This window comes from Calidris pugnax, unplaced genomic scaffold (assembly GCF_001431845.1).
Source record: "Calidris pugnax isolate Ruff unplaced genomic scaffold, ASM143184v1 scaffold20, whole genome shotgun sequence".
Classification (NCBI taxonomy): domain Eukaryota; kingdom Metazoa; phylum Chordata; class Aves; order Charadriiformes; family Scolopacidae; genus Calidris; species Calidris pugnax.
Genome location: NW_015094510.1, coordinates 15,011,548 through 15,034,939, shown reverse-complemented (window position 1 = coordinate 15,034,939; position 23,392 = coordinate 15,011,548). Strand labels below are relative to the sequence as shown.

The following is a 23,392-nucleotide window of genomic DNA, read 5'->3' as shown; positions in this document are numbered from 1 at the left end:
TGGGTGGGAGTCCGTTTTTCCATCCATAGATATCTATGGCAGATATCTTTATTTCTGAGTTAATTATATTAGATTCCCTTTGTTCTCACTGGGAAGAAATAAGGACACAATTCATTTGACCTATTTTGGTTTAATCTCATTTGAATAAGATGAATTGTGTCCTAGAGGTGCCAATTAATGGAACTTATGGTGACAAGCTCAGATGTAAATGTCCCTATTCTGGATATCTTAAAGTGCAACCCTTTAAACGTGTAAATAAATCTACCCTGTAGCCAGATTTCAGAGATTCATTAGGTCATTAGCAAAGTCTGCTTTACTCTCACAGCCTGTGTGGTCTAAAGGGCACAGTGATTACATCTATGTCCCTCTCCATGGGCTGGCTTTGGGCATAACTAAATTCTCAGGCTTCCCTCCATGCCTCCGTATGGCAGGTCTGGCTTGGAAGAGGGGATACGGGTGGGCAGAGGGCACAGTGTCCGCAGCCAGGGACACTAGCCAGGAAGGTAATGGTGACCATGTCCCTGGTCACAAAGGTTTTGATTAACATTTTCAGGATGCTCACCGTTCACTCCCACAGCCCTGCCAGCGGTTCTTACCAGCTGAATGGGAAGTGCTGTTCCCCCATGGGTGGCATTTAGCGTGCCTGTGACAGTGGGTAATGGCAGGTCTCTGGCTTGGGAGAGAAGAGAAAGGAAACAGGCATTTCCTAATGCAGATCTGCCAGCCGTGACAGACCCGCTCTAGGAGACTCTTGGTCTGTCCCCAGTTCCTTCCCCTCCCACTGGCTGCGCTGGAGATGGTGCCTTTTCAGCCTCCCTGGCTCCGTTGTTTGTGTAGCTGCTGAGGGGCAGAAACCTCCAGCGTGGTAGAAGCAGTGATCATCCTTTGCTGTTTTTTCTTAAATCAATTACCATTTGTGTCTACAAGGCAAAATTAACAACTCCCGCTGCCAGTGGATGCAAGCTGGAGAAAGTAACAAACACATTAAACTTTTGAGACCTAAGCCTGAAACAGAGAATTTAAGCCAGACTTAGGAAATCTCTGCCTCATATGGGGGACAGGTATTGATCTGGGTCTCCTTTCTGTGTATTTGCTCCTTATTTAATTATAGGTCCTCTCAGCCAGAAAACAAGAGTGGCCTTGTATGAAAGGACTTGTCTGGAGTAGACAGAAACACTTTGGGAAAAGCAGAGATTTTAGAGAGCTGAACGGTAACATTTGTCAAGGAACTGTCCAGGGAACAGTTCATTAATTGAAGTAAATTGAAGTAAAGTGCACGCTCTTAGTGGTATATCTCTATAGTTAAATTATAGTAAGTGACTCCTACTTAATTACTTTATAATTTTTGCTGCTGGATTTAGTGGAAATGTGTTTAAAAGGGAGTCATTAACTATGAGAAAAACCACCCACCATCAAGCTCTTTTCACTTTGAGATAAGCCAAGCTGAGAGGAAAAAGCTTTTGGGTGCTTCTCACTATTTCTGCGTAATGTTTTTACATTCCATTACCTATATCTAGCAATCAGAGATTTCAAATTAATTTCTTCAAATTCACACTTAGCAGAAAGCCTTCTTTGTTTCCAACTGGATCAGTCCCCTACACCAGGTCCCTGTCCATACTTGGGAACAGGGCAAGAACTCGTGCTAGGTTTCAGCTGCAAAGGGGAGCTGGTTTCTTTTTGGCAACTGTTAATTGACAGTGTTAATTAAACTGCACACCCATGGGGTGATCTCATGGCCAACCTAAATGTGGGCTGCCCTCCAAAGCCCCTGCCACCACTCTGTAAGCATGCCTCCCTGAAACTGTTCACTACACTATGAACTGCAGAAGTACCAGTCCTGGTACATGGGAGATGATGGGGACAGGGAGCAAAGGCAGAGGCTGGCATATGGTTGGACAGTACCCCAGAATTATAGGTTGGAAAAGACCCTTAAATTATCGAGTCCAACTGTTAAACTTGATGTTTCTGCCTGGTTTCGAATGGGGGACCTTTTGGGCGTTATGTCAATGTGATAACCACTACTCTATGGAAACTCCAGCTAAAAGGGTTAAATTGCAGTGGAAGTGTGCATCTGGGTAAACTGAAGGTTGTGCTCTGATTTGGAGACATGATGGGAATATTCTGAGATTTTTACTTCACTCCTTGTCTCTAGTTCTGAGGTTTTAGGTAGGAAGTTTTCTCTCTGAGGACATTTCTGTGTGGAAAAATGTAAAAATTACTAAGTTTGCTTTTGTCATAATTAGAAATATTATTAGAGCGTAAAATCTGAAATTTCAAATGCAGTTAGTGTTGTTGTTCCTCTTTGTAATTTTCCATTTTTATCATTATTTCAAAAATAATGGCCCAAGTGTTACCAAATTAAGCTGCAGCTTGTTTGGTCTTCTCTTCTCCTTCTCTGGAGCCATTCAAAACCCACCTGGACAAGTTCCTGTGCAACGTGCTGTAGGTAGACCCACTCCGGCAGGGGGGGTTGGACTAGGTGACCTCCAGAGGTCCCTTCCAACCCCATATGATTCCACGATTCTATGATTCCCCAACCTGTCTTTGACTCCTAGCCCTATTCCTCTAACCTTCTCTCTTTCTCTCCTAAATTACTTAATGTCTGAGCAGCCAAAATTGCAGACTTCACTGTGAATCTTCCCCAGGCCACCCTGGGGGTTTCGGTGCACAGAGGGTTTATGTGCACTGCAGACTGTCATCTGTATCAGAGGACCCTCACTGACGTGGTTTAATTAGCTCGGGTACCAGGGATGGTGTGACTGCACCGCAGAAGGTATACTGTTCTTGCTGGTCACATAACGTCCACATTGTTGCAGTCTGCTATTAATACTTGCAATTAATGATACTAACTTTTCTTTATCTTTGAAAGAGTTCTGGGAGTGAGGGAGAGGAAGATGGGAGGAAGGGTCTGTAGTTAAAGCTAGGAAAGCTTTAAGAAACGGCTTGGGAGGAGAATCTCGGTGGATTTTGCAACTGGCTTCCCTGAGCCCTTGGTCATTACACTAGAAGGAAACTCAGAGAGAAAGAGGCTTTTCAGTTCAGTGGCTGGTTTGGAGAAGATAAACATGGCTTTGGACTCTCTTTTAGTTCCTGAAGAACATAAAAGAAAGAAAGAAGAGGCTAAGGGTTACCATGGGAAAAGAAGACATGATAGATGACTCCCCTGTCACCAGGGCAAGTATGAGACTGAGGAAAAGAATGCAAAACAATCTACATAAGTTATCCACATACATTTGTCCCTCACCAGCATCATTCCATTTTAGCAGATATTTTTTTAAGCTTTCAATAGCCATGAAATTAAGGATCCAAGTAGACCTTTTTTTTTTCGTTTTTTAAAGTAAGCTCATCTGAAAGTGGGTTATTGGTGCACAAGCAGTTGGTGGGGCTTCTGGGGACATAAAAGTGACCTAACAGGAAAAGTTCTGTGCCAGAAAAATGAATGGCACATTGAAGAGGATTAAGAGTGCTGCCCAGGCAGGTGTACATAAGCCTTCCTGCTCTCTTTTATTTACAAGAAGCACTTCCACTCTCCCTGGTGGAAGAACACTTGCAGACACTTCACAGAAAGGTACTTGTAGGTTTCTTTCATTGCTTTCATTAGTGAAGTTGTAAGTAAATGAGGCAGTGGGCACCGTTAGCACAATGGTGGTACATTCCTCAAGAGCACAGAGCACTTGACCAAAGTTACAGTGTAGACCAAGACCTTTCAACATACCCCTTTCTTTGTAATGACTATATGCTAATGCGTATTCATTGCAAATCTCACCTCTCTTTCCTACATTGATACTGAATCACTGGACTATATAAACCAAAAAGCTTCTGAGATGTATACTTGAATTAAAGAAAGAGTTTGATTACCTATCTTTGTGATTCTCTGATCCTGAAGGAAAATTGCCAGGTAAACAGTTTCTTATCACAGGTTTTTAAAGGATATGTAATACCTGCTTCACTTAACTGTTTGTGATTTAGTAAAGCGAAGTCAACTAAAGAAGAGAGGCTCTGCTTCACAATACTGCACCAGATGGTGCACAAGGTATAGGTAAGTGACGGCATAAGAACAAGGTAATTGCCCATATTTTGGGGAGTCTTCAAGAAAGGTAGGATCTAATTCATTCAGATTACGAGTGTTTGTGAGTAATTTAGCTTATTTATACACATTTACATTTAAAACTACAGAGATCACAACATTTTAGCCATCATGGCCTCGGAATACAAAAGGGAAAAAAATTAAAGAGAGGCAATGCTTTATATTATATCAGCTAAGCAAGCTGAAAAGGAAAGTCTCTCAGGTGTATAGGCTTTTATTCAAGCAAGTTGTGCAAAACTCATATGCCCCAAAGCCTTTTTGTTTTTTGCAGCTGATATTGATCAGTCTGAGATATTATCACACTGTAGCAACCAAGGAATAAAAAAACAACCAACAGCATTTCTGGAAGGCATGCAGGCGTACAAGTACTTAGGGTCGTTTCCTTCAGGAACAAAGTTGATACCTTGGCCAGGGAACTGATAAAACATAGCTTTCAAATAGACCCATTGAAAAACTTTCTCATCAAGGTGGGAAGGCTAATATGAGCACCAAGGAGAGGTCTTGAGAGTAGCAGAAATACTCTTGGGGAGGTAGAGCTCCTCTTCCCCTCCACCTTGCCCTTGCAAACTTTCAGGTTGGATAGGTAACCAACATCCCACAAGAGCCAAAGATGCGTGCTGCCTTGCAGCATCTGCAGGAAAAGCCAAGTTTTTCTCATCCACGCTGGAAGATCAGGAGTCCCTCCTGTGAGAACGAGAAACCTGCAGAGGGGATGGCATCAAAAATTAATGGAAAAGGGGTAAGTTCAGGAGAAGCTGAAGTTTGGGCTGAAATTCAGGAGAGCTACAGGATATTCACTGTAGAGCTCTTCAAATGGAAAAAAAATATAAATAACTGGATGCTTGGAAAGCTGCAGACAAAACTAGCTGTAAGACTTGCTTTTTCTTCAACTTGATGTTGTTGTGAGCTGGTAGCTGGGGGTGCTCAAAGCTATAGGGGCCTGTGGCTGGGTGATATCTGTCTTTGAAACTCAGCAAGTGAAACTCTGGTACAACAAATTTGGTACAACTGTGTTTTCTGTGATCAATGAATACGTAAATAAAACAATTATAAGGCCATAAAAAATAACAAAGTACAGACTTTGAAATTGTTCCTTCATACTTTTCTAACCTTTGAAGAAAGCAGCAAAGAATATTGGAAGAAAAAGACCTAGAAAATGAACTCCTACAGTATGTTAATCTCTCCTGAATCCCCAGCAGGTATAGCAGTTTTAATACAAGTCTAGTCATTGTGAACACTGAAACTTTGGGTGGGAAAAGGGTGTGCTACGAACTGATAGAAATGTCAGTCTTATCCTTGCAGTTATGGCTTCATTATGTTCGTTCCACAAATAAGTCACTGCACATTGATCTTTTGCAATGCTGGTGTTTCCTCAAAGCTGTACGAGTACAGCTGCAGCCACAGAGCACCAGCCTTTTGGCTGCTTTCCTAAATGCTCACCTCTGCTCTCTGGGCTTACACACACTCTGCTATTTTTTGTTAATACTGGGGAAATACCATTTGCTCCATGTTAGACCTGGATCACTTGCTACTCCAAGCACGTGCCACGGTACACCAATACCATCTACCTTTGCTCCCTGCTGCTGCTTGTCCGTGTTTGGAGATACCCACATCCCATCTCTCTGAGGTCTGTTGCTATGAAGATCCCAAACATAAAGCTTTCTAGCAGCTCCTGACACTCTCCTTCGTCGCTGGCACTGTTGCTGTCCTGGCCCAGGGCGTGTGTGGTTCCTATTCACATGCCATGTTTCCTATTTGGAGCCTGAGCAAAATAAAGAGTAGGCCCCCACTCCCCTGCAGAGGAAGGGCAGATAGGTAAAGAAAGGAAGAAGCTGAGGGAAGTGAGATAAGGCTTGCACAACTAGAGCAAAACACACAGCCCAGTGAGCAGCAGAACAAATAGAATGGAGCTTACTGAGGATTTACATTTTGAGGAAAGTATTCCTGTGTGGATGCCGTGGTTTCTAATCAGAGCTGAACTCGCTCATGAGTCCTTCCCTTTCTGAAATTCTCATAAATGCCCCTTCACTTAGTTGCCTATTTTCATGAGATATGAGGTAATTTAATATCCTTAGGAACTCCTCTTTCCCATGTGGCTGAAATTAACCAATTCCTTCAAAACATATTACCCAGGACAAGGCATGTACGCCTCGTTTTCCAAGGAAATTGGGCTAAAAATAAATTGCTCTTTGCTGCATTTGGATATTTTCCTACTGGAAGTCTCATCCATGATGTTTCAAAGTTCTCCTCTTGCCCAAAGACAAGAGTGTGCAAAGGGATGTGTTTTTCAAAAACTCAAAACAATAGCTTTGGAGCATGTGTGTGTGTCCCATGAGGCAGTGCTTGTGGAGGGACGACATGTCCTCTCTAAGCCCCTTATCCACCTCACAGATCTGTGCCACTGCTCACACCTACTCTTTGCATTGCCCATGGAAAACACACTCCTGCTCTTACTCTACACAGCAAGTGTGAAACCTGAACATGGACCTTCCCCACTCTTGACTGATGTTAGTATGATTCATCTGGTCTAGGCAGTGCTGTGCATGGCTTTACGCTTCCATGTAGCTTTTGAATGGCTAGTGATGTAGAAATTAAGGAACTAGAATATGCTTACTTCTGAGTGTTGGTAGTGATTCTTTCTATGCAGATTTCTGATAGTGAAAAACTCCACAACATACTAAAAGGCCTGGCTGGAGTGCACTTTGTTTCATAAATCTCTGGGAGCTAAAATATTATTGGGGTAATTTAATGAAATTCTTTCTTCTAAGAACTGGCTGGAATTTATTCCAAGAATATAGGCTTCTAAGAGTTTATTCCAGGAATAAACTTCTCAGTCTTATCCAGTAACAAGAAGTCAACTCCTCCCCTTAGAAACCATCATTACTATATAGGGCAAAGAAAACCAGTAAGACTTTCATGTCCACCCTAAAGACCTGCCTGGGTTGAATCAACAGTATTTTCTTCCTGTGTTCTAAGAGTTTGCATCTTTTGGGACTTCTCCTTTGTCTTTGAACACACAATAGGAGTCTCCATGGAAGTTGAATGAATGTTTGGAATAAAGTTCAAACCTGTTTTACTATGTTTCAGTGAGGATGCCATTCCCTACTAGTAATGGGGTTCATATTCTGTGTGCAGTAGTATGCATGTGGTTCATATTGTGTGCACAGGAGTATGCATGATCTAGGCTGTGATCTTGCTTATATGTACATTAGGCCAATATGTGTCAAGAAGAGTTGGTGAGAGACAGTGAACATGACTCAATGTGTTGTAATCAGTCCAGTGGGAAATACAATCACAGAAAGTCACTGGCAAGAGACAAAATTAATAGGAGAGGGAGAACATGTGGGCAGTGAGTCTGGGGAAAGGGAGTGAGAAAGATATTTGAGCATGTTTCCCTTCATTCTTCATCTCGGAAATACCCCATTTCCACATGCCATGTGCTTTTCCCAGGAATACATAAACTGTGTTTGATAGCAACAAGTACAGAGTAATTGTGTTTTTGTTTCAGCACGTCAATAATAAGCATTTCTAAACATTTCACTGTACCAATCTGGTATTGTAGAAGTGATTAATAACGTCAGTCAAGTATATTTATATTCCTTCTCATGTCATAGGAAATCACAGTGGATGTGTCTACGATACAGGCAGCTGCTGTGGAATGTGGAGGTACTTGAGCTCAAGTCATACCATCCAGTTCAGGTAGCAATCCAGCACCACTGCAAAGAGCTCAGTGTAAACAAGAAGTCATTAATAACCCAGCTTCTCTGTCTGAAGTGTGATTTACGTCCAAAGAAGTGGAAACAAGACCCAAGTGGTAGTATAAAGCCACTGTGGTCTATCTAGAAGGCATTGCAGTAGAATCAATATGGGATCTTGACACATATAAACCATAGGGCTTGAAACAGTGGCCAACCAACCTGAGCTGGAAAGGACAAAATTCCCAAGGTGAAGGCAGGGGAATTTTAGAGTTGGGTTTACCTTGTTTAAGCAATTAACAGTGCAATGTTTAGGCTCAGGTTATCATCTGTGGCATGATTAATTTCCCTACATATAGACATGTAAGCTATATGCTAAGGTATTCTGCGTGACCTCTTATAGCTACTTCTAGGGAATGTGATTCATTTGTATGCATCAGACCTGCCAGCGCTGTGCAGATACGGTACGTCCCATCCCCATGGTCCTTCCAGTCAATGAAGGCAGGAAGACATCTCTGATGGGAGTAATCCCTTGGTAGAAAGGGTATCTGAGGCATGAGTCAGCTGCATGAACACTGGCATTCAGACAGCACTGAACACAGTGCTAGTTGAGATGATCCAGAGTAGGCCTACATCCTCACAGCACTGCCAGATACCACATAAGACCTGTATCCTACTGGAGTGTCAACTGGATTCTTGGAGGTACTCAAGGAAATCTCAAATTGCACCAGACCCTCGTGTATAAAGAACTGAATTGTGCCTGGAAAGGAATGGGATAACTTGCTGACAGAAGGTGCCTATTCTCTCACCAGCTGGAGAGGGAGACTAAATGACTGATTTAGATGGGTTTTGGGTATCTGAAGTTGGGTGAGATGAATCCCTATGCATATGGCAATGCAGGATTTGAGGGCAGTAGTGTGAATGCCAGAAACTGCATACAGCATGTGTGCAACTGTGGCAAATCACATCCTCAGCTCTGCAACTGCCTCTAGCCTTTGAATTCCTTCTTTTAGCACAAGCTGCTGGCCAAAGAAAGCACCTTACCCAATGGGTTAAATATAAGGGACAACACTCTTGCCTCCAGTTCCACACGCAAACATGGAGGCAACGCACAAAGATCAAAGTGTAAAGAAAGGGAGAATTGGGTTGGAAAAGATCAAGTCATTTCACTAATGAGGCCATTCATCCATTAATTACATTAAGTGCACTGAGGATTCAGTTGTCAGGGGCAGAATTGGAGCTGAGGGACTATGTGTGACAGAGATGCCGACGGCAAGTCAGTGAAATTACAGTTGGATTCATTTGGGCTCTGAAACCATTTCATCCCCCATCAAACCATGCCATCAGCCAACCTATGGGGGACAACTTCACACCCAAACAGTAGATAGTAATGAGTCATATAGTTCCTTTGCTACAATTCTCAAGAGCATATGCACTATAATTACTCGTTTTTTGCAATCATTCTATTTGCATTACTACTGCTGCTCTACTCTGGGCTGTTATCTCACCATCACCCTGAACTAACGAAAAGCAGCCCTGGTGGTCTCTGTTTGAAAGGGAGTCACTGAGAGCTGAGGCCCAGTGTCTCTAATCCAGTAACTGAACTGATTCCTGAATGTGACACAATCCAGCCAAAACTCCTCTCTATGGTGTCTACAGACCATCTTTGGGAATTCTCCATCTTTAACATGCACCTACCTGCCAGATCACTTAATGTCTACAATATGCTCCTTCCTCTTGAAATGAGGGCATTAGGGCAGACCTGACTGCAACTCAAGGGTGAGATTCCAGCATTGTACCACATAAAATTGCTTTTTTGTTGCTCTGACCATGCATTTTGGAGACAGTTGTGGGTGAAGGGACTAGTGTGATGGAAGAAAATGCCAGCAGCTCAGATTTCCCACATCACCAGCAGAGTCAGAATGAGTAAAGGAAAGAAAGCAGAGGCAAGGAAGCTTGGCAAAAACAAAATGTGTATTTCCCTCTGAATCTGGATTGGACTTCTTGGCACGTTGGGCACCAGGAAAACACTTGATGCTAAAGGCAGATTTGTTCAAGTGAAGCAGGAAGCTCCCACCCTGAGTGTTTGGTGTCACCTCCAGTCCTTGGAGGCTGTCTGCCAACGTCATCTCCAGTGCCCTAGGTAAATTTTTATCACAGCAATGACAGTCTGCCCAGTGTCAGGTAATTCTGTAGTTTCAAGTCGATGCAGTAATTCCATCAATTCCTAACCTAAGTAGCTTTTTTTGTATTTCAGTGCACCACTCACCACTTCAGCACTCCTCATTCAGAAATAGGGATGAGACTCCTGCATCTGTCTCTATGAGCCTAAAGCACATCATGTCTCCTGTGGGATAAAGTTCCTGCTGAAAGCCACTATGTTTTCATTATTTCATTATATATTGATTGTGCCTAGTTATCCACAGTGCTGATGCATGTCATGAGGCTGTGTGGTATGTCCCTGTGATGGTGCCTGTCAGAAACATCCAGTTCACAGTTGTCATATGGTATATGCCATCTGCTCAGAGAGCTGGGCACTGAGCTGTACAAGAGCAAAGAAAAGGACAAGAAAAAGTCAGAGAGCTCTGGTGGAGAGACTGAGCTTGAAAAAATTTTCCCTCTTACACGTATCTATCATATAGGAATAAGAAAAATCATTTTAGTGTCTCCACCAAAAGTGCAGCTTATTCTTTCATAGAATCATAGAATCATATGGGGTTGGAAGGGACCTCTGGAGATCATCTAGTCCAAACCCCCTCCAGGAGCGGGTCTACCTACAGCACGTTGCACAGGAACTTGTCCAGGCGGGTTTTGAATGTCTCCAGAGAAGGAGACTCCACCACCTCTCTGGGCAGCCTGTTCCAGTGCTCTACCACTCTCACAGTAAAGAAGTTCCTCCTCATGTTTAGGTGGAACTTCTTATACTCAAGTTTGTGCCCATTTCCTCTTGTCCTGTCACTGGGCACCACTGAGAAAAGACCAGCCCCATCCTTCTGACACCCTCCCTTTATGTATTTGTACGCATTAACTAGATCTCCCCTAAGCCTTCTCTTCTCAAGACTAATATTATTATATTTTTATACCTCAAAGTGTGCCAGTATCTGTCTTCAGCATCTTGAAGTTTACTGTGAGCAGTTTATGTACTCTTCCTATTTATTTACCTCTTCTAAACAAATCCAATCAAAGGACTACTTCAATTTGCCCTTCAGCAATAGGACAAAAGCAGTGGCACCAAAAACCATCTCAGAGAGAAGTTACCTGTTGTTTTCTGTTGAAACCAAGTAAATTCTGAGAAGAGTTAACCTTGAAATGCAGATTTCTTATGGCTTTGGTTATCAAATGCCCCTTTGGAGGGGCTCGGCAAGTGTCAGGAATATACAGTAATGACAGGTCACAACATCCAGGCCACTTTCCATGGCACCCCAGAATAACAGACTGCACTACTATTTCAGCAAGGCAGCACTGGTGCAGTTCAGAATCCACATAGAATATTGCACATTGCTTGTCCAAAGTGCTTTTGACTCCTTGTACGAGCTTGAGCAGAGGGAACTTGAAGTTTTTGCATGAATATGAAGATACTTCTATTTTTTTAGGAAATGGGGTTGGGTTGGAAAAGTTTTCTCCCTTCTGTCAGAAAATGACATTAAAAATAAGTCAAAATAAAGAAGAAGAACCCTGACAAAAAGTTGAGATTTCATGACATTATTTTTCAGATAAAATTGACTTTATAATTATTACTTATATCATTATTGCAATTAGTTGAACTTCTGACAAAAAATAAGTCTTCTGGTCTGATTTTTTTCTTTTTTCTTTTTATGTCAGGAATATCTGACATTGGGACTATGTAAAATCTTCTTTTGCAGGGGAAATTAATGGATATTGACCTTCTTTCCTGAACAAAGTTGCGTTTGCCAAATCAGAATTTTCTGACAAAAATTGGTCATTGAAAATTTTCCCAACTAGATTTTCAAATAGCTTTTAAAGGAATAGCAATACTATACAGAAAGGAGGTCCCCAGTTTCACCAGATCATACATAACATCTGTCACTGAAAACTGTCAAAATGTAGTTCACCTTGAGGGGAAAGTGTCCAGATGCAGAGATGCACTTGACTGTATAATGACATCTGTTATGCAAATCAATATTGCAAGCTTAGATCTGTATCTAAGTTGTATCTAATGGGTAAAACAAAAATTAAGCTGAACTGAGGAACAGTTTAAGATAAGGAACATTTTAAGGTTACAGACTTAATTGAATGGAAGATAATGGGTTTTCCTCCTGAATAGCTATGAATCTAAAATTGTAGTAATAAAAATCCACTGCTAGATCAGCCTATGGAAAAAGATGAAGACTAAAGCTGAGAGGATCCATATAGAATGCACATGCCTGAGACAGAAGATAATTATTTATATGACTTATTTACCCTTGTCTTTAATAATGGGAAAGATTTAATAGAAATTAATATTCAAAAAGGAAAATTCCAGCAGACAAAGATGAAAAAAAAATCTAAGTTCAGTGTGCTGAAACTTCTGGAGCAGGTTAATATTCATCCAGGAAGTACTAGTATGTGAAACCGCAAGTCCTGTAGCAAAGCTTTTCTAAATCAACCTACTCATCTGTGGCTAGTGCATTAACATCTGAAATTAGCAAACACAGCACTCGTATTTTGAAAAGAGAAAAATGACCTATGCAGTTGCAAGACTATTAGCCTGGTTTCCAGTGTGTGTAATGTGGTGGAACAAATTTCAGAAGAAAGACTACTTAATAAAATGGACATAAGCAGAAAATGGGATACAACACAACCGGAATTTACAGCAATAGATTTTGACAGATAAACTTGAAATCCTTCCATGAAATATTTTTCTATGTTTTGATGAAATAATGTGATAAACACAACCCACCTGACCTTCTATGAAGCCTCACATAAATTCCAAGGAGAAATTATTAATGCTTAAGGCAAAGACAAGGGGGATTATTAAAGTAGTTTTAGGACAAGATCTGACTCCAGGTTAGGTAACAACAACTAACACTGAAGGAAGATGAAGCCAGCAAAAGACAGATTCTAGGAGGAATATGTCCAGGATCAGCCATTATATGAGTGCTTCACAATATCAGGGCACAAAAATAAATAACAAAAATAGTTAACAAGGCAAATTTGGAAGACAATATTAATAGAGAGGAAGGTTAGAATAACATATAGAAGGAGCCTGATAATCTTCAGCAATGAAGCAATAAAAACCAGATTAAATTTACCAGCCTGAAGTGCCAGGTCAGGCACGTAGAGACTAATAAAAAGATTTATTGTAAGCTGGAGGCTGAACTGTGATAATGTGAGGAGAGGAGAAAGCCCAGACTGGAAATAATCATTCAAAGTATGGCCATGAGTCATCAACATGATTCAGCCACACAAAGGTTGATGCAATTGTAGGATGTATCAGGAATGATATTTCCAGTAGACAGAGACAGACGAAAATGATAAATCAAAGAGGATTATACCTGGAGTATGACACAAACCCAGCCACTTATGCTCTATGTGGTCACTCACTATAAATATCAATGGGATAAGAAGATCTAAACAGAAAGACCTTGTTGGCCAAAGAAGAAAGACACAAAAAGGGGACATGGAAATTCAGGCTTGAGATGAGTAAGGTCCAAAAATTATAAGATGCTGAAGAGATTTGCAAAATATCTCTCTCTGCTGTTCTTGGCAAAAAAAAAAAAAAAAAAAAAGGCTATAAGGCACTCCCTGCAAGGGAAACTCCTAGGGGCAGAGGACCAGGTAACACAAGCACAGGCAATTAGCATGATGTGGATGTGCATGTCGTGGGGGTCTTGTAACATGGCTACTTGGGGTAGCAGGAGACCTCAAGGACCTTTCAGTCTCTTCTAGTAAGTTAGTGGCCTTTACTCAGCTAAATCCACAGGTACATGGAAGGAAATGTTGCCAGAGTACGATTTGCACGTTTTTGCTTAAAGCTGGATAGGGTCTGGAATCTGAAGCTCTAATTCTCATCTCTGATACTCTTCTGTGAGCTTCCTCAGGGACGGAGCATTAGTCATTCATTTAGTCTTTTTATCTCCACTAAAACCAAGGGATCAAGAGACAGAGTTCACATTTGCTTTGTCACATGTGAAGGAGTTTTACAGTTTTTAGCTCTTACTCCAAGAAAGACAGGTATCTCCCTTCTTGCTTATGCTTTGTGAGGAGGAGTTGTCAGGGAGGAAATGGGATATACCACAGAGGGCTCAAGAGGCCAACAGACTCTCCTCCCTCTACCACTCAGTGTGGTGGATGGGTGGGAAGAAACATAAAGCCGTATATCCCGGCTGGAGATGGAGATGTGGTGAGACCTGCACACAGGTCCGTGCCAGGGTCACACTGGGCCTGGCCGGCAGCAGCAATCCCGCATCCTCAGTAGGCCCCTGCCCAAGTGAAACACGCACAGTACCTCAGTGCACACCAGACAAGGAATAAACACTTCTTTTATATGACCTGGTTCAACCTAAACAAATACTCTTCCATCAGCCAGAGGCAGGGACAACCCAGGTTTTGGAGTTATCAGAGAAGATTTTCCTAGTGCAAGGGAGATTTGTGCTCCCAGATTTTTCCTACAGGTGACATGGCCCTCCTCCCAGCATCTCAGCAGAAAGTTTGACACGAAGTTTCCATCAAATTGCCAATAATTCATTTTATGTTGTGTTTGCTAGACTAATTTTTACTAATTTTACTATGGCAAGGGGTATATCTTCAGGCTCATGAGTGACAATTCTTGTCACAAGGAGCAGATCTCTGATTAATTCTTTCTGCTCTAGATTAATTTGTGTGACAATCATTTGTGACAAAGATTAATCTTTCAAACAATTACTGTGACAATCTTCTCCACAGAGACAAGCCATCACACTTCCACTGCTTTACTCTGACCTTGTTTTGTGACTTTGGGAAAGTTATTGTTTCCTTAAGACCCATTTTGCCCATCTATGAAATCTATATTAGTTATCTGCATGTAGTATTTACTATGTATCTCAGGGAACTTTAATAAAATGTGAAACTATCACAGGGAAAAAGGTAATTGGAAAACAACCTGGGATCTTCAATAAAAAAGATAATAGCCATACATTCACAAACATTACAGTGCAGAGTCAACCAAAAATAAAAAAAAAAAGTGCATGTATTTCTTTGGAACTTTTTTGTTTGTTTGCTTCTAAGAATTGAAGGTGTTTTCATTAGTAATTTCATGACTTTTGATTAAATCAGTATCCAAAATTTCATAAAAAGACTTAGTGAAGTTATCAAAGCTATATCGCTAGCAAGTAAACAATATTAATATCACTGAACGAAGTTAATCTGCTTTTTTTTTGGCAGGACTGCAGTGCTGACTATGCAAACAATATTTTGCAAAAATATTAAGCTTAAAAATATTTGGTTTTTATTGAAATTTTTTTGCAAGCTCTCATGAACATCACTCCACAGAGTGACTTTTAAAGCACACAGAATATCTTCTCTCATGAAAAATTCATAATGTAGAAAAAGGGTTATTCTTAGAAAGACACAGAGAGAGTGTGAGCAGCATGATGGAGAAGGCAACTTTTTCTCTTAACAGACTCCTGGTCTCTCCTTTATTTTTCATATTTGAATAAATACACACTGTGCAGCTACTGTTCCTATTCAAATCTCTGGTGTCTGGCTGGGGGGGGGTACCCAACTGCCTACAAAAGGTGTCAACTCTGCAATATGTTACGCAGCACAGAAAAGCGTATGGGCTGTCACTTGCCAGTAAAGGGACACCCCACAGCTTGCAAGTCTGGACCTAAAATGATTCTCTATGTCTGAGTTTCCAAACCCTTTTTTATTTTATAAAAGGCAGATTTCATTATGCTGCAGGGTGGAGGCATCGAGATGAAAGCTCAGATTTAAAATAAATGGAGAAGAACCTGGAGGAATTTAAGTGCCCAATCCCAAGCACATGATCTTTGCCTTTCTCCTTGGGGTGGGGGCTTGTGGGGGCCATCTCATGCCCTGGTCTTCAGGAGGTCCCCACTGTTGTTGCACACCCTGAGGGTGCAAGGCTCAGTCTTCTTTGGAGAACAAGCTCAGCGGGAAGCAGCATTGCTGCCTCCTGCTCCCATGCAGGAGCCTCATGATCAAGGCTACCTTTAACCCTGGGGAGGACCCAGGTACGGTCCTCCTGTGTGACACACCAACCAGGCAGAGCTGATGGCAGGTTTGAGCCGCTCGGCTTGTACGTGGCTGCAGTTCCAGTCCCAAGGAGCTCAGCTCTCCCAGCCCTGGACAGGGAGCAGAGGGTCCTAAATCAAACCATCCCACAACCTGAATGCGGATGTTGCACATGTCTGTCTGTGAACCCAGGTCACAGTACCTTCACAGGGTCTCACCTGAAACCTTTCATGGAGATGAGATTCTTTCTCTGGGATCCTGGAGTTACGGGTAACTGCTCCTTACCTACAAGCACTTGTTAGCACTGCATTCCGGCAGGTTTTCACTGGTATAAGACTATTGCTCCCCTCTAGTACAGTGTGATAAAGCTGGACAGGTACAGCAGTGGATCACACTCTGGATAACTACAAAATGGTCTAAATGGTCTAAAGTTGCAGCAGGGGAGGTTTAGATTAGATATTAGGAAATATTACGTTACTGAGGGGGTGGTCAGGCACTGGAACAGCCTGCCCAGGGGGATGGTGGAGTCACCATCCCTGGACGTATTTAAGAAACGTGTAGACATGGCCCTTCAGGGCATGCTCTAGTGCCTGAGATTATTGGTTTGTGGGTGGGTGTGACGTGGTGAGGTGTTTTGTGGGGTTTTTTTGTTGTTTTTTTTTTTAAGGTTGGACTCGATGATCTCAGAGGTCTCTTCCAACCATGGTGATTCTGTGATTCTGTGAAAATACACCAGCAGTTTTGTTTTAGTTGGTTGCACAGTCTTTTCCTGTGTTACATATGTTCACATAGCTAATGGGATTGCGATGAAGTCAGAAAATCATGCTTGGTTACAAACCATGTGAATAGATTAGTATACTAATAACAGAAAATAATGTGATTTGTATAATAGAGCTGACACACACACACAAAAATGTTTTCAACAAACCAGAGGCTACAATCAGAGGGAAGCAATTTCTGTATTCGGGCTGAAAGTTAATGAGCCTGATGCAAAGTGTGGGCAAAGAAACATGGTGGGAAATTAAAGTCTTTCAAGAATCATTAAGTGTAGACATCTGGGTTTTCTAAAATTCATTTACACTAAAACTAATTTTCCAGTGTAAAGTTTTGGCAACCAGTGTTTGGTTGTAAATTTAAGCAGTAAAACATTTGATACTGCTGATGTACCAAAGGCACTCTAAATGAAAACTTTTCCTGTGAAATGTTTTCTCAATCCCTAATTCCGTTTAAAACAAGCAATGCATATTATGCATGTGAACTTCTGCAAAGATTGGATACTGTAGTTAAACTGGAGACTGCAGATTAATTCACGAATTGACAGGAAAGAGCTATGTGGGGCACGGTGGGAGGGATACTGCAAGAGGAAATTTTGGCTGGATGGGGTTACTGATAGGGCTCCTCAAGAACCAGCCAGAAATAACAGAGTGATGAGAGCACAGTGCCCAGCCCCAGGGCAACTCTTAGGCCATTTGTGAGACAGCCACTGAAAGACAGCTTCAGAGCTAAGCTGGATTCAAGTAAGATGTCGACAGAAAAGGATGAAGTATCACCTCCACAGTTTTAGACAACAGTGACACCCCTCTTGAATCTTGTATATAAGCAGAACATCCATGCTTAAGACAACAAAAGCAGAGCAGATGCTAGAAATTCTCCTCTTACTTCTCAGGGGAAGTGGCAGGCTGGGATGGTGCTAAAGGTACTTTACAATTAAAGCATCTGTACCATCACATCCATACAAATGCAGGGTTTATATGAGCTACAGGTCATGTAGGATGAGTACTGGACTTAGGCTTTGGTGCCACTGTACTGCTTAACATAGACCTCAGTGTGTCCCAACCTGCAGAAGACACTGGTTAATCATGTTATGGCTGACATCAGGTACTTCAGTCAATGGGCCCCTTCCCAGAAGGCAGTGACCTTGTTTGCCATAAAGTGCTGTATATTTCGAATGAAGCGGGGCTACATACATCTTATATTGTCACAATGAGTGCGCAAAGCTTAGGGCAAGGAACACACCTTGGGTTAGCTGTACTTCAAGCAGCATTTCTAAGACTGAAAAAGTCTGGCATGCTTAGTTTGACAAAACAAAGGCTATTTTCCTTTATAAAGGACAATACTTAAATGTAAAGAGAGAGCTGAGACTGGCCAGACCTTTTAGCCTACCAATAAATCTTAGAGGACCTTCAGTGACCAGAAAAGAGAAATTTGACTTAACTGTCATCTAGAAAATAGTCAGAGCAAAAGTCATGTCTTTGTCACAGCACACGGTCCTTCTCACAGCTTGTCTGCTCTCATTTTGCAGCTGTTAAAATGTCCTTGTGTAGTTGTCAGTGATTGTACAGAGAAATAATTACAGTCCTGTTAAAGTCCCTCAACACTAGACTATCATTTAAAAAATCAATTACTCCAAGGAAAAGCTTGTGGCTGTCCTAAAAAACACAATATGAGGAGCATGCCATGTCAGCCAGGCAGAATTTGCACAGCCCTGGTTTCCCTTGCTGTCACTCAGTGGCCTGGCATGAAGTTCCTTAGGCTGCTCTTTGATTCTTTGCCATTCTACTTGCTACCTTTTCAGCAAAGTCTATGAGAATGAGTCAACATCACTGATTATTGGGCTTGCTAATATCCTTGTGAAGAAGGTCCACCACTGAAGATGGTGCCTCCAGTATGTTTGTAATTTGCCATGTGGCAAACACAGCTCCATTGTGTTAGTACTTACAACAGCTTTAAGGTCACTCTTGAGCCAGTGTCTAACTGTTTGGTCTCCAAAGCAGTTCAGCTGTACGTGATTCCTACCTGCAGTGTTTGGAGCTTATCTGTGCCTGGTAGATCATGAGCAGCAAATCCATCAGCTTTATGCCCCAAATCCTGGCCCTCTGACCTCTCTTTTCTTTTCTCCAGCATCCCTAAGACAAGCCCAAAGAAAAGCAAGGCACAGACTGCTGAGCAGGATGGCTCTGCTTCAAAGGCAGCAAGGGAAAGCAGGGTAGTTGTCAGTGCTCTTCAAAGACACCATCATTCCTCCTCATGGTCCTCTTTCCCATCTCTTCCATTGCCCACACTGATTCTCTGAAGGCCTGGGTGCTCTAAATCAAACCAAGGAAATATTCTGGCAAATAAAAAAGATTTAAAAAGATGACGGTGTTTTTTTGCTAGTTACTATTCTAACCCCAGCTCATTTTTCTGATCCAGTTTATGGCATGGCTCTCATACATTACTGCTGTGAAGGAGTTGGGGTCAGACCTATATCAAGTAAATTTGCCAGTGGGCAAATATTCATGTAACTGTACCTTGAAGTTGTCTAAGCAATTAACATAATTAAGATAAATTCAGAGCAGTAGTTCCCTACCTGCAAAGAGCTTAACTTCTTTCTTTTTTTCCTTTTCTAATCCTAAGAAAAGACATACTCTGCAAAAAAGCTTGTATCTTTTTCCCAATTACACTGCTTAGTTTAATAAAATATTCTCCTTCTCAGTAGAAAAGTGACAGAATTATGAAAACATCCCAGGAATCCTAATCTTTAGAAAAATCTTTAAGCTTGTTTCAGATCTTTGTACTTAATTATTCTATGGTCTTTGTAAGAAATTACTGTAACAGAACTCTGCAAGAAATCTTACAGAAAGAAACGTGATTTTTTGCAGTAGAAAAATCTGTAAGCAATTCACTTGTACACACTCCTTATCAGTCTCCCATAGGTTTCATTCACATACTTTCATCTGACCTGTATACTCATGAGTACCAAGACACATGCGCCCAAGCAGTCTTGGACCGCTCATATGCAACGTGGAGAACAAAATGACATCAGCCACTGAGGCCTCAATGTGTGTCTTGGGTTTTGGACTTGGCCTTTTGTACCTTTTAGGACTGGATGCTGTTTTGGATTGCTAGCCTTGTGATATTGACTCACGCCTTGCAAATGTAAGGCAAAATTCCTGAATTTCACAACTTTTATTTTCCTTGCCTGATAAGCTCTAGTCCTGTTCTTCATCCACTTGACAACTGTATCTTGAGCTCATTTTGTTCCTCCTTTCCATTAGAATGAAATGACAGATACTGAGCTCTGTAGTGATTAACACATGCCTCGCCTTTTAACCTTTGTTCTGCTGCTTCCTATAGTGCTTTTGCACACATTTCCATTCTTACTCCATTCATACCAATCTTTCTATTAAAAATTTCTGCAGTGCTAGTGAGGTCACTCCTAACTTCAGATATGAGAGTGGACCACTCATTACACTCTCACCATGAATACAAAATTCATGGGGCAAGAATGGAGCAGAAAGCCACTGGTGTGGTTTTTTTTTTGTTCAAGAATTATAAAAATATGGAACATGAGTGAAATACAAAGAAGAATCCCATGCCTTTGATCTCACATAACACGTTATTTGATTTTAACATGGGTACAGCTATTCAGATAATTTTCCCTTGGTTAATACCGTGAGTGCTATTGTAATCACTTGTAAGTGCACCCACATCTTCTGTATGGGATCTTCCAGGTCAGCCACACCGCAGCCCTGCTCAGCTCTAGAGAAGGAAGATCACTGCTGATGCACTTCTCCTGCACTCCCTGGTTCAACTCTCTTCTGCATGACGTGCAAGCATGAGTCTCAAACAGCTCATCTTAATCTGACAAAAATGCTTTCTTCTGACAGCAGGCTCATAAGCAAATAACAAAATGTCATTGACAAAATTATTATGGTGGGAGGACAGAATGGATCTCCACAGTAACAAGTAAGTGGGGCTAATGCCACCCCTTGCAGCATCACAGGCAGCCAACCAAAGTTTCTTTTACTTTCTCAGAGCAGAATGCACAGAGAATCTCATTCACTGCTCAGCCCTGGGAGGTGGAAAGCCAGCAAGTGCTTCTTGTGGCTCCTTATTGCCTACCTGGAATGGGTAGTCAGATATTTTCACAGCTATGAGCAGCGCCTGATGTTCCTTAAAATTGTTTTAAAGGAAGTAGCAGAACATAATAGTTCCCTCCGAGAGCAATCTATTCATCCTCAATAGAACAAGCAGACTCAGATCCCCTGTGAGGTACACTTTGTATTTAGTATTAATTTTAAATAATTCTGTGTTTCGTTTTGGAAGTGAAGCATATTGAGCGGTGAGGAGGTGGCCAGGGAGCTTTTCCTATTTTCCTAACCACATATTTTATTACCATCAACATTTTGACAATTGCAGATATACTATGCTTCAGTAGCATCGAATACCACTAACTATTAATTCCCTGAAATTCGTGCAACATGAACAGGCCAAAGTTTCAACCCTTAGTTTAGCTGAGGTTAGAAATTTGCTCTTTCAGCGCTGTTTAAATGTATTCATCTCCAAGTGAGATCTTCAGCTCGTATAAAACAGAGTAGCTTTAATGATTTCAGGGCATCTGTGCCATTTCCCCCCCTTCAGTATCTTGGCCTACTGTCTTGTCTTGTTAGCTTTCGCTCAAGACTCCTGCATCTACAAATGTTTCTTGCAATTCCCATGACAAAGCTGAGAAATACATGCATGCATTTAGGAGGAAACATATCCCTGGTATGCACAGTTCTCCACTCTGAACAGCACAACCAACCTCCAGGTGGATATTCTGATCCTAACACATACAAACAATTTCCATAAATGTCACTGCTAGGTGCCTGACTCATCCCTCAGGCACAAAGCAGCCCTTCCAACATAAAGCCAGGATGACGCTAAAGATCAGCACAATTTTTCTACTAAGTACTTTTCTTTGTGCTTTTCTGTCATTACACATGAAAGAAAGTTGCTGCCTTGAGACTTGATTCTCCATCACTTTGGTAGATACCTACTGGGGCTAATTCATGGGAAGTCAGGGCATTATATGTCTTGAAAGGAGGGTGTGCTCAGGTCTTCTTATGCTTCTGGCTTTAATGGAGAATATGTGATGTAAAATGATTAACAGTAGGTTGTGAGCTCTTAATATAACTCACATCTGCAGTTTATGGCTTCTGCCCTGCAATACATTACTTCTTCCATTTCCATGCAGTTTTCTAGCTAGGGAAGCCAGATGAAGAAGTGACTTACATTCCTTTCAACATCAGCTTTGCACAGTGAAATCAAGTCTGCTGCTCTGCAGAATTGTTTTCTGATACACAGCTACCAGAAGAGATCTGAACAGTAAAACTTACAAGTGACCACTGAACTCAATGATGATACTCCTATAAAATGTTTGATATTCTTAATCCATATTTGAAGCAGCAATGTCCTAAAAGGCCAAGAAGACAGTAAAAAAAAAAAAATGGTTTTTTTTATGTGGTGTTTCTACATTAATAACAGCCAGGTTTATTTTGTAGGCAGTGATTATCACCTTAATAGTTGTCTGATTTCCTTATGGCCATTTTATAACTGTCAGTTTTGTGACTGGTATTAGGGTACTGTTTCTGGAAGTTAGAGTATCTGATGTCCACTCCTTCACATTACTGTGGGTGCAGCTGATCATTCTAATGAGGAAAGTAGTGCTCTTAAAGATGGACTCATCTACGTCTCTTTTATGCCAATTTTCTGATGATAGAAGTGTAGATGCTTACTTTGGTTTTCTGCTTCTGTTTTTGTCAAATAGTACTTCACGAACCCACTGGTGAATTTCTGCCTAATTTGACAGCAAGGTTGATATGTCAAAGCTATAAAGTGTTTCACAACTTCATGGGCATTGATGGCTGGATTAATGAGGGTCACCATTTAGTAATGTCCACTCTCAGGGTACAAGATGAAGAAGTCACATGTGACCCCTTCTGCCTGGAATCAACCGACCCAACAGTGCACGGCACCTCCAACATCATCACAGCAGCTACTGAGTTTTTACTCACCTCTACTCATCCAGGAACAGGTAAAATTGAAGAAGTGTATGAGGCGAATGAAGTGGAGAGTGGAAGAATTGCAGATGGGTTTGGGAATTCTGAAGCAGGGACAGAAAGAAGAAATGGGAGACAAAAGTGCAGTAAGCATGGTGAGAAAATAGAAGTATTGTAGGGGCTGGCTGGAAGCTGGAAAGATAAGAACAATGACTTCTACTATGCTCGGTCTGATAAAGGATTTGGGGGAGATTGAGGTTATTGTTGGGGAAGGGCGCATATAAAATGAAGCTGGACACCTTATTCCAGCCTTATTCACGCTGCTAATCTGATTCTTCTCAAGTCTGCCTTCCCAGGAAGCAAAGGTTGATAATGTGTGGAACAAATCCTGAAAACTTCCTTTCTCAAAGAACCAATCTCTCTGAAGCATTGTCTTTCCTTTTTAAAGCGGTAATTTGGCTGCTATGGATGTCTAGCTTACTCAGGTTAGCTACCATGGCTTGTCCAGGAATGCTGACTTTCACTAAATCTTGGTACTCTAGTGCTTCATTGGATTTTGTGCTTGCCAGTCAATAAAGCAGTAATTTATCATCTGTTATTGTTAACACATATCAATACACCAAGAAGCAAGA

General features: G+C 41.5%; 1 protein-coding gene across 1 annotated transcript in view; it reads right to left on the bottom strand.

Annotated features, from left to right (window-relative positions):
* The window catches only part of LOC106902337 (inositol 1,4,5-trisphosphate receptor-interacting protein-like 1), a 42,256-nt gene extending 19,609 nt beyond the window's left edge, over positions 1-22,647 (bottom strand). Inside the window, exon 1 of the mRNA XM_014965736.1 lies at positions 22,497-22,647. Coding sequence (XP_014821222.1) covers positions 22,497-22,647 — 151 coding nt within the window. The remainder of the gene's footprint in view (positions 1-22,496) is intronic.
* Positions 22,648-23,392: the final 745 nt, after the last annotated feature.